The 14,691-nt window shown below is 42.2% G+C and overlaps 1 protein-coding gene across 4 annotated transcripts in view; it reads left to right on the top strand.

Annotated features, from left to right (window-relative positions):
• The window catches only part of ANO9 (anoctamin 9), a 769,113-nt gene that overhangs the window by 521,001 nt on the left and 233,421 nt on the right, over positions 1 to 14,691 (top strand). For all 4 annotated transcript variants that reach the window (XM_078682729.1, XM_078682726.1, XM_078682727.1 and 1 more), the window contains 3 exons: positions 3,512 to 3,556; positions 5,009 to 5,047; positions 5,902 to 5,960. In XM_078682729.1, the coding sequence (XP_078538855.1) occupies positions 3,512 to 3,556; positions 5,009 to 5,047; positions 5,902 to 5,960 (143 nt within the window). The remainder of the gene's footprint in view (positions 1 to 3,511; positions 3,557 to 5,008; positions 5,048 to 5,901; positions 5,961 to 14,691) is intronic.

The following is a 14,691-nucleotide window of genomic DNA, read 5'->3' as shown; positions in this document are numbered from 1 at the left end:
ATTCTTGCAGTACTAGAAGGAAGAAAAGTCTCCTTTGTGTAACATGCAGTGGACAAAATAAAATAACGTGTAATGTGCTTTGTGCTGTACTGCCATCACATGGGTGTGGGGGAAGAAATGGGAACCATAATCCTTGGCTAAGGAAGACCAGAAGGAAATACAGTGAGTTAAGATGAAACCTGGTTAATAAAAATGTATGTCGCTCATTAATGATTAGTTGGAGATACAATGGTGGTGAGAAACTTCCATCTAAATTCCAGTGCAGAATCCACAGGCCCTGTTATACAGATTTGCTAAACGCATGGATTGGCTATGCCTATTCAACAATTCTTTAACCACCGTAAGAGTCAGGTGGTCCTGGGTCATTAATACTTTATCTTACATAGAAAAGCCAAGAGATCTCTAATACATTGTTTAAAGCAAGACAATCGGACAAAACTTCTCGAGTTTCCTCCATATTTTAAGCCATAATAACAGGGGCTAGAGTTTAACATGATCTTCTATAAAACCGAGACCCACTTCAGAACAGCAGAATATTGTGGGTGCTGATTGTGGGACGGCCAAGAGCCTTCTTATAAATGTATTCTCCAATTCAGAAAATACAACTGGTTTGTTATTGCCGCCTACAGTACAGTTCCCGCAGTATTAGGTGCTCACTATAGGGCCAACTGTCTAGAATGCCCCAGCATTTAAGAGTATTTTGACAAGTAGAAGAAACTTTCTGGTTTTACTAAGAGACTAGAGGAAACATTTCGCACTGGGCCTAATATCCCAAAGATAAGTCTATATAAAGGGTTACAGAAAAATAATCAGTTATCCAGTCATAAAAAACATCATGAGACGCACATTTTCCTTATTTTCTTTCTTTATTTCTTTTCTTCCTCTTTTGGTCACAATTACACACGTCCGATGCTATAGAGTCCTCACACGTGGATTACACATCATGAGTTGCGTGCCTAACGCTTCGAAGGTGCACCCAGACTTCGACTGCAGTTGGCTAATGATTATATGCTGTGGCTAGATCAATATTGGTAACATATACTGAACCATAAACTGGGACGAACTCTGCAAATATTAACGGGGATGAAATCTGAAAAAGTTTCTAACCTATAAACATAGAACAAGTCATAATTTTGTGCCCTGAAGAAGTCCCAATGTTTTGGGACAAAACGCGGTGGCTTTGTCCCATGACCCTGCCAGATCACGAAGAGAAAGACCTGTATTGCCACCCATTCCTATAAGGGACACTATAGCTGACAGTGATGTAGATTGGCAGCCTGAGGAAGGGGAAATCCAATTCGATTCAGAGGATCATCCTGAATGGGACAGTTATGTGGTTCTGCCTAAACGAATCCAACTGCAGAATCGCTGTCAGCCTATATTGGTAGAGTCCATGACATCCTGGAGACAGCGTCCAAACCCTTCGATCTTCCTCTTCCATCTAGACAGAGTGCTTTCTCTATGACTTTAAAATGGAGGCCCGATGCACAACAAAATCTATACCTATTGTTTACTCTTTATATGGCAGAAGGGATTAAAATTCATGAAAACACCGGTTTCGGTGGCTGCGGTTATCCCAAAGCTTGACAACAAATATAAGACTCTAGATAATTTGCCAACTTGCCTTATTGGTCAGCCTCGACCAGACTCTGTAATAATGCAGGTGGCCCAATGATGGGCTAAAAATCTATCCTCGACGTGCACGGCCTCTCCAGACAAGGAAGGCCGCAGACTGGACAACATTGGTAAGAGATTCTCCGCTTTGGCGGCGACGTCTATTACAGCCTCCACTACCCTGGCCATTCTTGTGAGCTCGGACGGTCAGATGTGGTCCAACATGTCAGCATTCATACAGTACCTCCCTTAGGTGAAGAAAAAAGAAGCCAGAGAAATCCTGATGGAAGGGGTGAAGGCCTCTTCAGAAATAATTGATGTCGCCATTTCTATATAACCTATGGCCTTTTGACAGATGGCAGAGGTGGCAGTATTGCATTGCCAAGGGTGTCTGAAGGCGACGTCGTTTCACCCAGAGGTACAACCAAAGATCCTTGACATGCCTTTTGACAGGAATAACTTGTTTGGTAAGTATGTGGACGATGCCTTACAGTCCATAAAATCGGATACCAAAACGTATTTGTTCACTGGCCACTTTGAAACAGTGACGATTCCTGTCTTTTCATGGCAGAGGTCAATTTTCTTCTTGAGCACCGTTACAACAAAACAGATATCAACCATACTCGTGTGAAAGTTTTCAAGATCCATACGGCAGCCCGCCTTGCCCTCAATAAACCAGCGCATACCCCCTCTGTACCTCTCTTGCGCCAACTACACTGGCATCCAATCAAGAAACAAGCTATCTTCAAGTTGCTATGTTTGGTTTTTAAGTCTCTCCAGGGGACTGGGCCGGCCTACCTGATGAATCGAACTCGAACGTTATCAATCCGTACGACAGGTGAGATCCAGTAATCGCAATCTGCTCTGCTTGCGGAGAATAAGGAAGGCCAAAATGGGTGGGCGTGTGTTTTCTCATCTGGCCCCCAGTCACTGGAACAACCTCCCCGATGAGATCTGCGCCTGTTCTAACTTCTTCCTATTCAAGAAAATGCTCAAGACCTGGCTAGTCTATAAGGTTCCTACTGTCAATAGGGTGTTTGTTCTCAGCTGCCGAGAGATCCCCTTGGGGATGATTCGTTGCGCCTTAAATGAGTAAGTAAATAAATAAATAACCTTATGGTAGTTTCCCCTTCTAAGCCATCACCATCTGCTTATTATTTGTTATGCCATCACTTGGTTTAGGTTCTACAGTGACCCTACACTTTTGCAGACTCACCTCTGTTCTTTGATACTAAACCACAGAACTGTGATGCTACCCTGGTGGTTCACAGTACTTTACAAAAACATGAATTAATAAAAAGAAATTATACTGTCTCTGCCAAATTTACCGATTCCGCTGTCCTGGGAGAGGCTTCCCTAATGATAATTATGCTTAGACTTCCTACAGCAGGGGGAAGAAGGGCACAAGATAACACCCATTCTCTACCTGGATCGAGTTCTGAGCCCCCTCACACTTGTAACAACAAGGTGTTACAACAACGAGCAGCTATGAGTCCCCATGGAAGGGCAGCAGTAGTGTAGCAGGGGTGCCAGTGGTCCTGGATCAGGAAAGGCAAATAGACATTCTTACACTTGGCTGGGGAGAGAAATACAGCCACAACCAAGTGCATTGTGCCCCTCATACCTTTGCCCCAGTGTCTCTACATGTGCTGCACCACTGATAGCTCTGCTACTGAAAGACACATGCCCCTTGATTGTATTAAACCTGTGCATTAACAAATTTCACTTTTATAACTGCTGCAGACCCCATGATGAACTCACATATGGTGTTGTTATGATATATGAACTTCTGATCAGTTGAAAAAGCAAGTGTATAAAAGCCCGTGATTGCTCGTCATGTTCTGTGCTGGTTGTTCCTTGGAAAGAGCCTAATTCTGTTTTCTTTTCTTAAACCCAGATGAAAAAAAACCAGGAAGATTTGAAGGCGAAAAAACAGAACCAGGTTTGTGCATCGCAAAATCCCTCACTTTTAAATTCTACGATTGCAATTTCAGCAAGCAGATGTTACGTTTGTGCACAGCTTGCTGTGTTGTTTTTCACTAGTGGCACCACAACTGGTGATCCATAAACAATAGTGGGATTAAATCCTGAGTGGAAAAGAGCACTATAGAAATAGGTTAATAATACCAGCATTCATAATCAAAACATATGTGACAGGGGCCAGGTACACAAATGTGTGGGTTTTTTCAGCATCTTCTCAATAATTAGCCATTTTTTCTAATCTGTAACATATGTACTAATCTAATCTAATGTGTGTCGGATGTACTAATCTGACAAACAATACATTGGATTTCCTTTTGAATATTTGCAACTGCAGCGATGGAGGCCTGTAAGAGACAATGGACCTTAATCTCTGCGTTCATATTCCCAAAATGCAATTATTGCTGCCCTTGACCAGCGAAAGCGTAGTAATTGTGTGTTTTAAAGTACCTATTCACACTAAATGCATATCTTTGTTCATCAAGGTTTGCCCGGCTTTTCCCTTCCTACTGTCAGTTTCTCTCTTCTTAAAAACCTTAACTGGCAGCATAGTATTCTAGGCAGGGTTTCAGTACACAAGGACCAAGCAGTGCACATAAACCAAGATCCACTAAACACCAGAGAAGGATGCTAAGGACTAGATCTTGAATGAGGCTTGCATATAGTTTTCTAAAGGTTGTTTTGACCATCTAAGTTATTTATGCACCAGTGATTTCTGAAGATAGAGAACTCCTTTACACCATTGAATGTCCTCCCGAAGCTATGGAATTGTCCATATTGTTCTTTTGCGTATCATGTCATGGCTTCCACCTGAAGTCACAGAGCTGAATAACAAGGCACTTCGTTTTTCACTTTAAATCCCAAACCTTAACCTTCCACGCATTCCTATACAGAATGGGCACTACCTGGGTCATCCTTAAACCTAACAAAACCAAGATCATTCTCAATGGGAAAAATCACCTCACAAATAAGCTGCCCATCCAATATTCAAAAAATATAAGGAAAAGCACCTCTGAGTGTAGCTGCTGTCATCTTCCAGGAGGAAGATCCTAATATGTAGAGCGACATTTTTAAACTTTATTTTTATGAAGTTTGACTTCCAAATTGTGGTAAAGCAATCGGGGCACAGAGATCCAATACCTTTGTCTTGTCAAGATGCTTTGAAGAGTTGTTCAGCTTTTGAGGACAGTGTGTAGCCTTCTGATAGTGGGATTGCGATCAGACCCGGGAGGGAAATAAAGCAAGGACTAAACAGTGAATTACACCAGACTTGGAACAAGTGTATCAAATTGGATGTGTAGATATTGGGGGGAAGCAGGGGAAAGCAAGAATGCAATGAAGAAACGTATCATTCTGTGTCTGACTTTATAAAAGATTTTTCAAAGTCTAAGTATGTAATCACCTTATTTTGTAGATTCACATTTTTGCTTACTTTCGCAAAAAAAGTCAACAGGTCAGTTTTGCAGGACCTATTTCGCTTAGTACATTCTAATTCATACTAATATGAACCCTTGTCTGTCCAATAATGTTCTTCATAATGCTTTCTAAATCAGGTATTAAAATATATGCCTTTCATTGATAATTTCTTACTTTTCTTCTTTCTTACATGTTGGTGCCAGATCTCCTTCTGCCATGATTGATTTTTCTCACAAATGATAAGTCTCTACCTTTGCCCTTAAATCTGTGAGAACTACCTGAGGGATATCATCCTTTGCTGCCATCTTGTGACAGTGGCTTGTGTTGGTGACTCGGATTGCATGCCTCATGTCCTCATAACCTTTATTTCAATGTTGTCTGACTCAGAATTCGGAGTCTATATCATGACCGTTCATTGACGTGACCAGATGCTCTCAAGCTATCACCATCACCTATTGGACGGCACTGGGTGCTTTCTTCCCACATTCATATATTTTGTCATTGGGTGCTTGAATTTCATTGGATATCATGAATTCTCCTAAATGTCAATGAGAAATCTACTTTTGTTGGTCCTACTTTCTAACCTGTTTGAAATCACTCTAATCCTACAATACAATCATCAAATTTGTGTGACCTAAATTGAATGTAATCTCTTAATATTACCTTAACTTGTGCTTCTTTTAACTGGGAGCTGTATGCGTGCAGTTGGCCACCATAAGATTGACCTAATCGATTGAGTCATTGATTTGTTTGTTTTACTACCAGCGCTGCATGCTTTCCATAAAACATTTTGCATGACCTAATTGAGTACTCACGTGCTCTAACAATCTTTCTTAAAATATTGTCAGGATTCATAAATGATCTCACTTTCTATATTTGCTTTCTTGTTAGAGAAACTGGAGCAGCTGATACAAGACAAAGTGTTTGAAGCTGTATTTCCACTCCATGATGTAAGCAATTTATCTCAATGGTACACTTTTTCGTCTATGTGGAAAATGCGGAAAGCAGAGGTGCGGGTACTGAGAGGATGAAGATATCAGTTGACAGGATATCAGGATTTATAAGGGTGGACACATGCATGTGTGAGTGTTTAGAGTATGGCGTTGATGATGACATGCAGGCGATCAATAATGATGAAGGACAGTAAGGGTGGTTAAATGAGGCATCAAATGCCTCCACTGCCAAATGGATATACATACCCTCAGCATCACCACCAAATAAAATCCTGGGGAGCACAGATCACAAAATGCGGCTTTGTTTTATTTATAGAAGCACAGATCGGATGTTTTATTAGTTGCTTCACTTTCTATAAGAATAGGTTTTTGTAGATGATGGTTTATGATTTTTATTCGTTTGGTTGTGCTTGGTTCTGTATAAGAGCACTGTAAGGTCCTGCATAGTTTGACAACACAAGCTTGATAAGAGATCACAAGGGTCTTTTTCCCTGCAGTGCTTATGTTAGAGTGTAATGCACAGAGTCTCTATTGTTCCTAGGGATGTTGTTTTTGATGGTGGGGTAAAGAGATACATTGGTTATGTAGATGTTTCCCATTAGAGAATGGTAGATAGTCTCCACTAGCCTGACCAAATTGTATTTTATGAGAAAGGGTTTCATTAGAAGTTGCCCAGAGCGGTATAGACAACTACAAGTGTCCTAGTATTTCCAGACCTGTGTCTGCAAATCCTAGGCTGGGCCCAGAAACACCAGTCTCTGTTTCACCGAGTGCAGATCTGCACTCAGCGAAACCATGGGCAGGCCCCGTGGGCAGATGCAGATAGCCAAGCCTAGCCTTCTCCACGCCAGATTTCCCATATTCTTCTCCTGACTCCATGATGCCATTGATCATCTACTCACAGCATGTGGCACTAGGCTCTGGAAAAGGGCCCATTATTTTGCCCAGAAGTGGGGACTACAATTAGAAAGGAAGCCAGTATTCCTGGGTCGTCTTTTTAAAGTCCATTCCGGGTAGAACAGAACGCAGTGCCCGTTATTTGGTGTGGGAGATAACAGCAATAATCAGAATCCGGCATCTCCATAGCAAGTAACAGCCAATCCGTAATGTGGCAGTAAGTAGATAGTCTGTTCTCTTCTGGATGAGATATGTATGAGGATGCATCAGGTTGCATATAGAGGATATTGTGATTGATTGTAAGGTAGAGACTTTCTGTTGTCAATTAATTGCTGAGGTATGAGGCTACTGCAAAGGGTTTAGTCTGGAAGTTGTGTTTGAGGGCACAACGGGAGGTTTGCATATGGCCTGTAGAATGTTCTTTTACAACAAATGTGATGGTTGTTTTTGCTCTGGAGGGGTTATGTCAAATGGTGCAACAGAGGACAATCACTGTGGAGAATGCTCTTTTGCAAGGGAAGGGGCTGTAGAGCATCCAGTGGAATGTTGAATGGAAAGGTGAATTGAAGCCTATCAGTTGCTCTGGTTGGATTGCATGTGAAGGTATGACAGGAGTGCAGAATGTATAAATAAATGGGGTACATGGTTTTCTTTGGTCCAGAGGAATAGTGTAAGAAGATATTGCAATGGATTTGCTTTTATCTGAAGCATGCTGTGGTTCGAGGTACAGTACTTGACATTGCCATTAAAAGTGACAGTTGAAAGCTGGTGCACTATACACCCCAGTGGAAGATTATGAAATTTGGCTTCCAGGCATCTCAGTGGTAACTCATGCCCTCATGCTCCAGCCTTTGTAATGCTGATAAATAAACATTCCTTTGTTAACATAAAACTGCCAACGTGTAGTGACAAAGTAAAATTGTGCTATCCGTGTCTGCATATTTGCTCTGAAGTCAGATATTTGACGTCTTGGTGGTGTCAGGCTGCAAAACTCAAGATGGCAGATGGAAGCTTCAGTCACATGGCCGCATCATTTATTAAATGGAGTGAGGAGTGGCATTACTGTGCATGCTTAAATATTTTGGGACTGGTCAACCGGATAAGGACAATTTTCGTAATCTGTTATACCAAGCTGACGTCATATTCATGACAGTTCTTTTTGAGGGTAAACAGATGTTGATATAACATGCAAGAAAAGACCAGCCATGACAATGTACACGACAAGTACTGTCTTAGAATTATTACACCAGTGAAATTAGGTTCATCTGTTTCCATACTGTGCTTACAGATGAACATATCCATGCTACAGTCAGCAGTAGGAAGCAGGTATATGCAACCGTCACCATTTTCCATTAGAACTTGGAACACCAGCAATGTAGTCTACCAGGTTATTTGTGGATGCTACATGGCGGTGATGAAGTAACCTACCTCTACATCGTTCGGTCCTGTCTCCAAAAGTTGCTCAATCACATTGATGTTACCTTGCAGAAATGACAGCTTGGCACAGCTTAGTCACCTAGCACAGCAGAAGGTATTTGTTTAGATGCAGGGAACATCAAAATGCATTTACTCCAACTACCCAGATGCAGAGCAACACATGGTAGTCCCATGATATACCTAGTGAGCAGTGTTAAACATAGCCTGGAAAGCTTTAACATGGTCACATTATTAGCCTATTCACATCATCTTAAAAGAACCAAACCGTAACCAATCAGAAGCAAGCTCATAGAACACCAGAGGATCCAATACCTCAGATTTCTACTGCACTTTGTGCATGAAGGGAGTTCCCTTAGGTCTCCTCAGTCTTTTCGATTGAATGATCTTTTGACTCAACTGGGTGATTAGTTTGAGTGGGAATTCCATACTTTACATCTGGAATAAACAGACTATGTCAGCTACCACTAAAAAGGCCTTCTTAGGCCCTATAGAACCTGTGGTAAAAAGAGGCTTTAGTGTGAAGATCCTCACAAGAAATGCATTTATGTCCTCTGCCCTAACAACTAGGTTTACGACTGTATGATTGTCACATATTTTCCACAAAAACCTTTAAGGACAGAGAGGATAGACTTTTATATGACTCTAGAAATCAAAATCTAAGGATGTGCCATCTTCAGATTCGTACTCAAAAGACTCCTCAATGACATGTAAAAAAGCTCTTAAAAGAACCATTTTGTAAAAGTGTGATTTTCGAAAGCCACTTCTGTGGATATAAAATCTACGTCCAAGAAACCTTCTAAAACGCATGCAGAAATCCAGAGATAAAAGTCTGCCACCTGAGGTATTCATTTTGACTAAAAAACACATTTGTCGATAACTACACTTTCTAAGACCTGAAAGTCACTAAATGCAACTCTAATCTTAGACAATGGCATCCCAACACATTTGATGCCTGAACATACGTCACCAACCAAAGTCTCCCCATATCCTCCTCAATGCCTAATCGACGCAGTAGAGTTAATGTAGACAGTGTAGAGTCCCACGCAGCTCCAGGTCAAATATCAGGTCCACGATGAGGGAGGAAGAATATGGCAGACGATTTCTTCCATTTTTATTAGGGGCTGAGACAGGAAGAAGCTACTGCCAGGGCAGTTGTTTGCTGAATATCAAGAAGATTGCAGTGTGGAGATGCTTACGTTAAGGACACTCAATTCTCAAATCAGCCTATTATGCAAGTGCAAATTAACTTGTTTAAAGATCTCACATTTATGCTGGTGGACTCTTAGAGTCCCTTTTCTGGAACACACTGCAGGTGACCAACAGAAAAACACTTTCAACACCATCTTCACCTCAGTTAAGACATTAAACCTACCCTAACATTCCACCCACGGATGGGCATTTACAGCTCAGACACAGTCCATCAGTGTCATAAGCACTATTTTCTTGGATCTCACCCAAGCCTATGACTCTAACTTGTGATGATGATGAAGATGCCCACACAGCTGATACCTAGGAGGAAGGGGAAGTTCAAGATTATACTTTGCAATATACTGGCCCAGAATGGTTATGTGGTGCCAAAAGCACAAGATATAATTCTTCTCCCAGCAGATTCCCTTCCCAGTGATATAGAAAGCTTGCATAACTTGAGAGAGGGCGTCATAAAGATTTGACCTTCCCGATCCATCAAAATAAACAGATAATTTTTTATATAACTTCAGAGACAACAGGGAAAGCAGTCAAAACGATTCCAGTCATAGATCACCTTTGAACTGTGGGGCTTAAAGTGACATAGAATCCAGCTCCTGTAGCTGCTGTTCTTCCCACACTCGACCAGAAGTCCCTAGCACCTGAAGATACCTGTGTTTGCCTAATTAGTAATCCTCATGGCAGACTCTTTGATCATGCGACTTGCGCAGAGACAGTCTAGAAACCCATTGTCACAATGACTGAATATTCACCGGCTTGTCCAGTTGGTCAGCCCCAGGCAGATTTTGTCGTGCAAGCTGCCCAGAGACAATTGAAAAACCTATTGTGACTATGATCTGCACCAAAAAGATACTAAATAACATTGGGAAGAAATCCCCCGCAATAGAAGTGACTTTGATTATAGCTTACAAACAATAACATTCCTGGGTTACTATGATAGGCAGATATTGCACCCTAATTGGACCTTGTACCTGACGATAAAAGGAATGAAGTGAAGGGTCTTCTCTCAGAAGGAGAAAGAACATCTTAAGCCATAATAGATACTGTCATGGACATCAAGCCCACTGCATTCAGGCAATTAGCTGGTGCAGCTGTGCTGTGCAGTCAAGGCCACCTCTTTTTTCACCAGAAGGTAAAGCTGAATCTTTCTTAATGCCTTATGATGGTGAGTCATTATTTGGGCACTGTGCTGATGAGGCTCTGCAGTCTATTAACCCCTTCCAGGCTCATGACGAGCTCAGCTCCTCATGAGCGTAACCTGCCGTGCGCTCATGACGAGCTGAGCTCGTCATGAAACGCGGTAATTTCAAAATTGCCGCGTACAGCGGGAAAAGCCGCCGCATCGATGCGGTTAAATTGGAAATGGACACAGCAAGATTGCCAGGTGTCTTACAGAAATGATGACCCTAGCCCTTTTGAGGAGCATGAGGAATGGGTCAGTACTCCTACAGATACCAGCCATGTAATGTGCCTCAGCAAACCTACCAGCAACAACATGCCCATCAATAAAGAACCCAGACTCTAGAGTCCTTTCACAGACAAGCTCTTCATTGAAGAGGTGACGCCATTCTAATGGCCAAGAGTCATCAAGACGATTGTGATAACATTCTGGCAATCGTCACAGCATCTCAAGGTAATTCTGTAGGAGGGAAGATCTCTTATTGCTTCAAACAGTGGGTAAATACAATATAGGAATGCTGGATTCTAGATCTTATACAATTTGGTTACATTCTAAAATTCATCCGAAAACATCTACCAACTCTCCCATTCAAGAAACCCCATCAACATCTTTGTCTGTTACAAGCAGAGATTGCCTCAATGTTAAAGAATTGAACAAAATAACTTCTACCCAGCTCCCAGCAAAATGTAGGTTTCTATTCACACTCTTTTTCACATCAAGAACAAATCATGCAAATGGAGACTAATCTTAGATCCATCTATGACAAATAAATATATTTCTCAAGAAGCAAATATTTTACTTGGTAGCCTTACATGAAATCCTCCAACTTCTTCAAAAATGGTATTACATATTTACACTAAACCTACAAGTAGATGGTCACCACTATCAATTCAAATTCCTTCCATTAGGCCTCAAATCAACCTCACGAACAATCCCAAAGTGTGTGGCCCTAGTTATTGCTTAGCTCAGAAAGCAGGGCCGCAAGTCTTTCCCTCTCTCGATGATTGACTCATCAAAGGAAATTCATTCACAGCAACAGAAACTTCTACCAAACTGTGTCTAATTCCATTTAACAAGCAAAGCCTTAAAAAACAAAGACATATCACATCTAGCTCTCCTCAAAAAACATTCAATTTTTGGGAGCAGTATTGAACATGCAGTGCCTTCCCATCCAAAGAACAAATAGCATGTCTGACCAAGTTAACAAATCAATTGCAGCAGGAAAAGAGGATCACTGTCCAACTTTTCAAGTTTCTTATAAGGGGTGATGCCATCTTGAATTTATTTAATCCCAGACTGCTGTCTGCACATTCAACATTTGAAGGAAGAGAGTAACAAACTAGGTTGAAAGCCAAGGAACATTTGACCATCTTGTCACAATAATACAAAAAATAAAACAAGCTTTGTCTTGGTGGACAATATGGCAATTGAACTGAGGTTCCTCCAACAGGAACCCTTATTTGTAATTTCAACAGATGCTTCTTGTAGGAAACTGGGTTACTGATTGAGTGGGTGGAACAATCAAAATCCTTGTCAGAGTGAACCACAAAAGTCACTACATTAACCTGTGCGTAATCCTCTGGTAGCATGCCACAAAATAAGTCCTGCTTAATTTAGCAGTGTGTTAATTTTTTATGAGTACGCAAACAGCAATAATGTGACTATACAACACAAGAAAAAATGCCAAACCAATTTAGAAAATTAGAATACAATTTAATAAATAAAATGAAACAAAAAATGCCAAAAAACCAATCAGGAGTACTAGAGATATGCAGTTTTAAAGGTTTAAGTAAAAATATCGGCAAGTAGCAGAAAGCGCTCACAGTGGGTATCTCATTATGCTACACCGGGACAAATCACGGGTTTATGCCAAACAATGTGGAGTGCGGGCCGCATACACTCCGGCGCTCAGAGGTCAGAGTATAAAGTTGTCACAGGAGGAGCTCAACTGAAGCCAGTCAGGGGTCCAAGACTGAAGAGGCATCTTGTGGGGATAACCACTCCAACAGAGGCCAGCAGAGATCAGGTGGGCTCTGGAGCTTGCTGTGTTTTCTGTAGTTCAGAACAGGAGGTCAGGTGGCCTGGGATGAAGGGCAAGCCTCAAGCAGCATGGCAGGCCTCTGGGGAACAAGGCAGGCCTCAAGTAGCATGGTGGTCCTCTAGTAGCAGCTGGGCAGTCCTCTGAAGAACAAGTCAAGCCTTCTGCAGTGGGGCAGTCCTCTGGGAAACAAGACAGGCCTCAAGCAGATGGGTAGTCCTCTGAAGTAGAAAGCAGTCTTTCTGGAGGTCCTCCGCAGGTCAGGAATACATTGAAGAGTTGGCTTGTGGATCCAATATTTATGCCTGGTGCCAGCCTGTGAAATAGGAGAAACTTCTAGACCCTTCTACATCTGGTTTATAGAAACTTTCCTCCTCCACTGCCCCGGCTCCAAGAGGTCTAGGGTGACAAAAGACCGGTGTGAAGCTCTTTGTGAGTGTTTATGGAGGTAACTCATTTGGAAGGTAATTGGGGAAGGAAACAGCTCTGCCTCACAGATCCATGCTGGATAGTCCATCCTCCCAACACCTAATCCCCCTTTGCCTCACTGTTGGGGAGGAATACACACACGTCACTGCCGTGCTAAGACTCAGGACACAGGCTGCAGGCAACAAATAGTTAGGACAAGGGAATGCCAACTTTCTAAAAGTAAAAGGAATGAATGATGTATGGAATGCTGAACAATGCAAACATGCACCCACAGTCACAAAGATCTGGGTTTAACCCATTGTTCCTGTGCTCACCATCCCATCCCAGTTTGGACCCAGCCATATGCAAACCAGTCTTGACCCTGTTCCACATGGGAACAGCCCAGCCTTAAATGCCAAGCGAGGTCCCTCCTGCACCGGAAACAAGCACCCTGGGACCGGTTTCGCTGCATCACCCCATATCAGCCACGCTAGCTTGAATCCAGTGGCACAGTGAGTACAGGATCCACGTCTGGGCATAACTTCCCACTTAGGGCGACAAAATCAAAAGGAACAAATTATGGATGGAATGCTGAACAATGCAAACATTCACCCCCAATCACAAAGATCTGGGTTTAACGCCACACTCTTTTCCTCACCATGCCACTCCAGTTTGCACCCAGCCATATGCAAATTAGTCTTGACTCTGGTGCTCATGGGAACAGTCCAGCCTGATCTCCCATGGCAGGACCTCCCTGGACCGGAAACAAGCATCCCGAGACTGTTTTTGGGGCATCACCCCATATCAGCCAGACTAGCTTGAATCCAGTGGTGCACTAAGCACGGAACCAACATCTGGTCATACCCTTACCACTTAGGGTGACAAAAGGAACAAATGATGGATGGGATGCTGAACAATACAAATATTCACCCCAAAATCACAAAGGTCTGGGTTTAACCCATTATTCTTTTGCTCACCAGGCCCCCACATTTTGGATACAGCCATATGGAAATCTGTCTTGCCCCTGTGCCTCATGGGAACAGTTCAACCTGGACTGCCAAGCCAGGTCTTCCCTGGACCGGAAACAAGCATCCTGAAACCGGTTTCGGGGCATCACCCCATATCAGCCAGGCTAGCTTGAATCTTTTTGCAACTTTCTAAAAGTGGCATTTTCAGAACTTCGACTTAAAATCTGTCTTTACCATTAAAGAGGGTTCTATATTACAATTCTTTTGAGAACAAACATGTCATTTCTTCCTGCTCCTAAACAAGATGTAGTACTCATTAAATGAAAAATAGCTAACCTAATCTTATCAAAAGAGAGGTAGGCCTCACAGTAATGAAAAACAAATATAGAACCTTTTCACCACCAGGACATGGAATACGTAAAAGTATATGTACAACTTGTTAAATACAATGCATCCTGCCAAGTGGGCTGTTTGAAGCCTGCTTTAGGGAGTGACTTATATGTATCTAAAAAGTAGGTTTAGGCCTGGCAAAACTTAGATTTTGCCAGATTGAATTGGCAGTTTAAAAATGCACACAGGCTGCAATGGGAGACC

Source organism: Lissotriton helveticus, chromosome 3_1 (genome assembly GCF_964261635.1).
Source record: "Lissotriton helveticus chromosome 3_1, aLisHel1.1, whole genome shotgun sequence".
In the NCBI taxonomy this organism is placed as follows: domain Eukaryota; kingdom Metazoa; phylum Chordata; class Amphibia; order Caudata; family Salamandridae; genus Lissotriton; species Lissotriton helveticus.
Note: the sequence above shows the minus strand (reverse complement) of the source record. Positions and strands in the feature narration are given on the sequence as shown.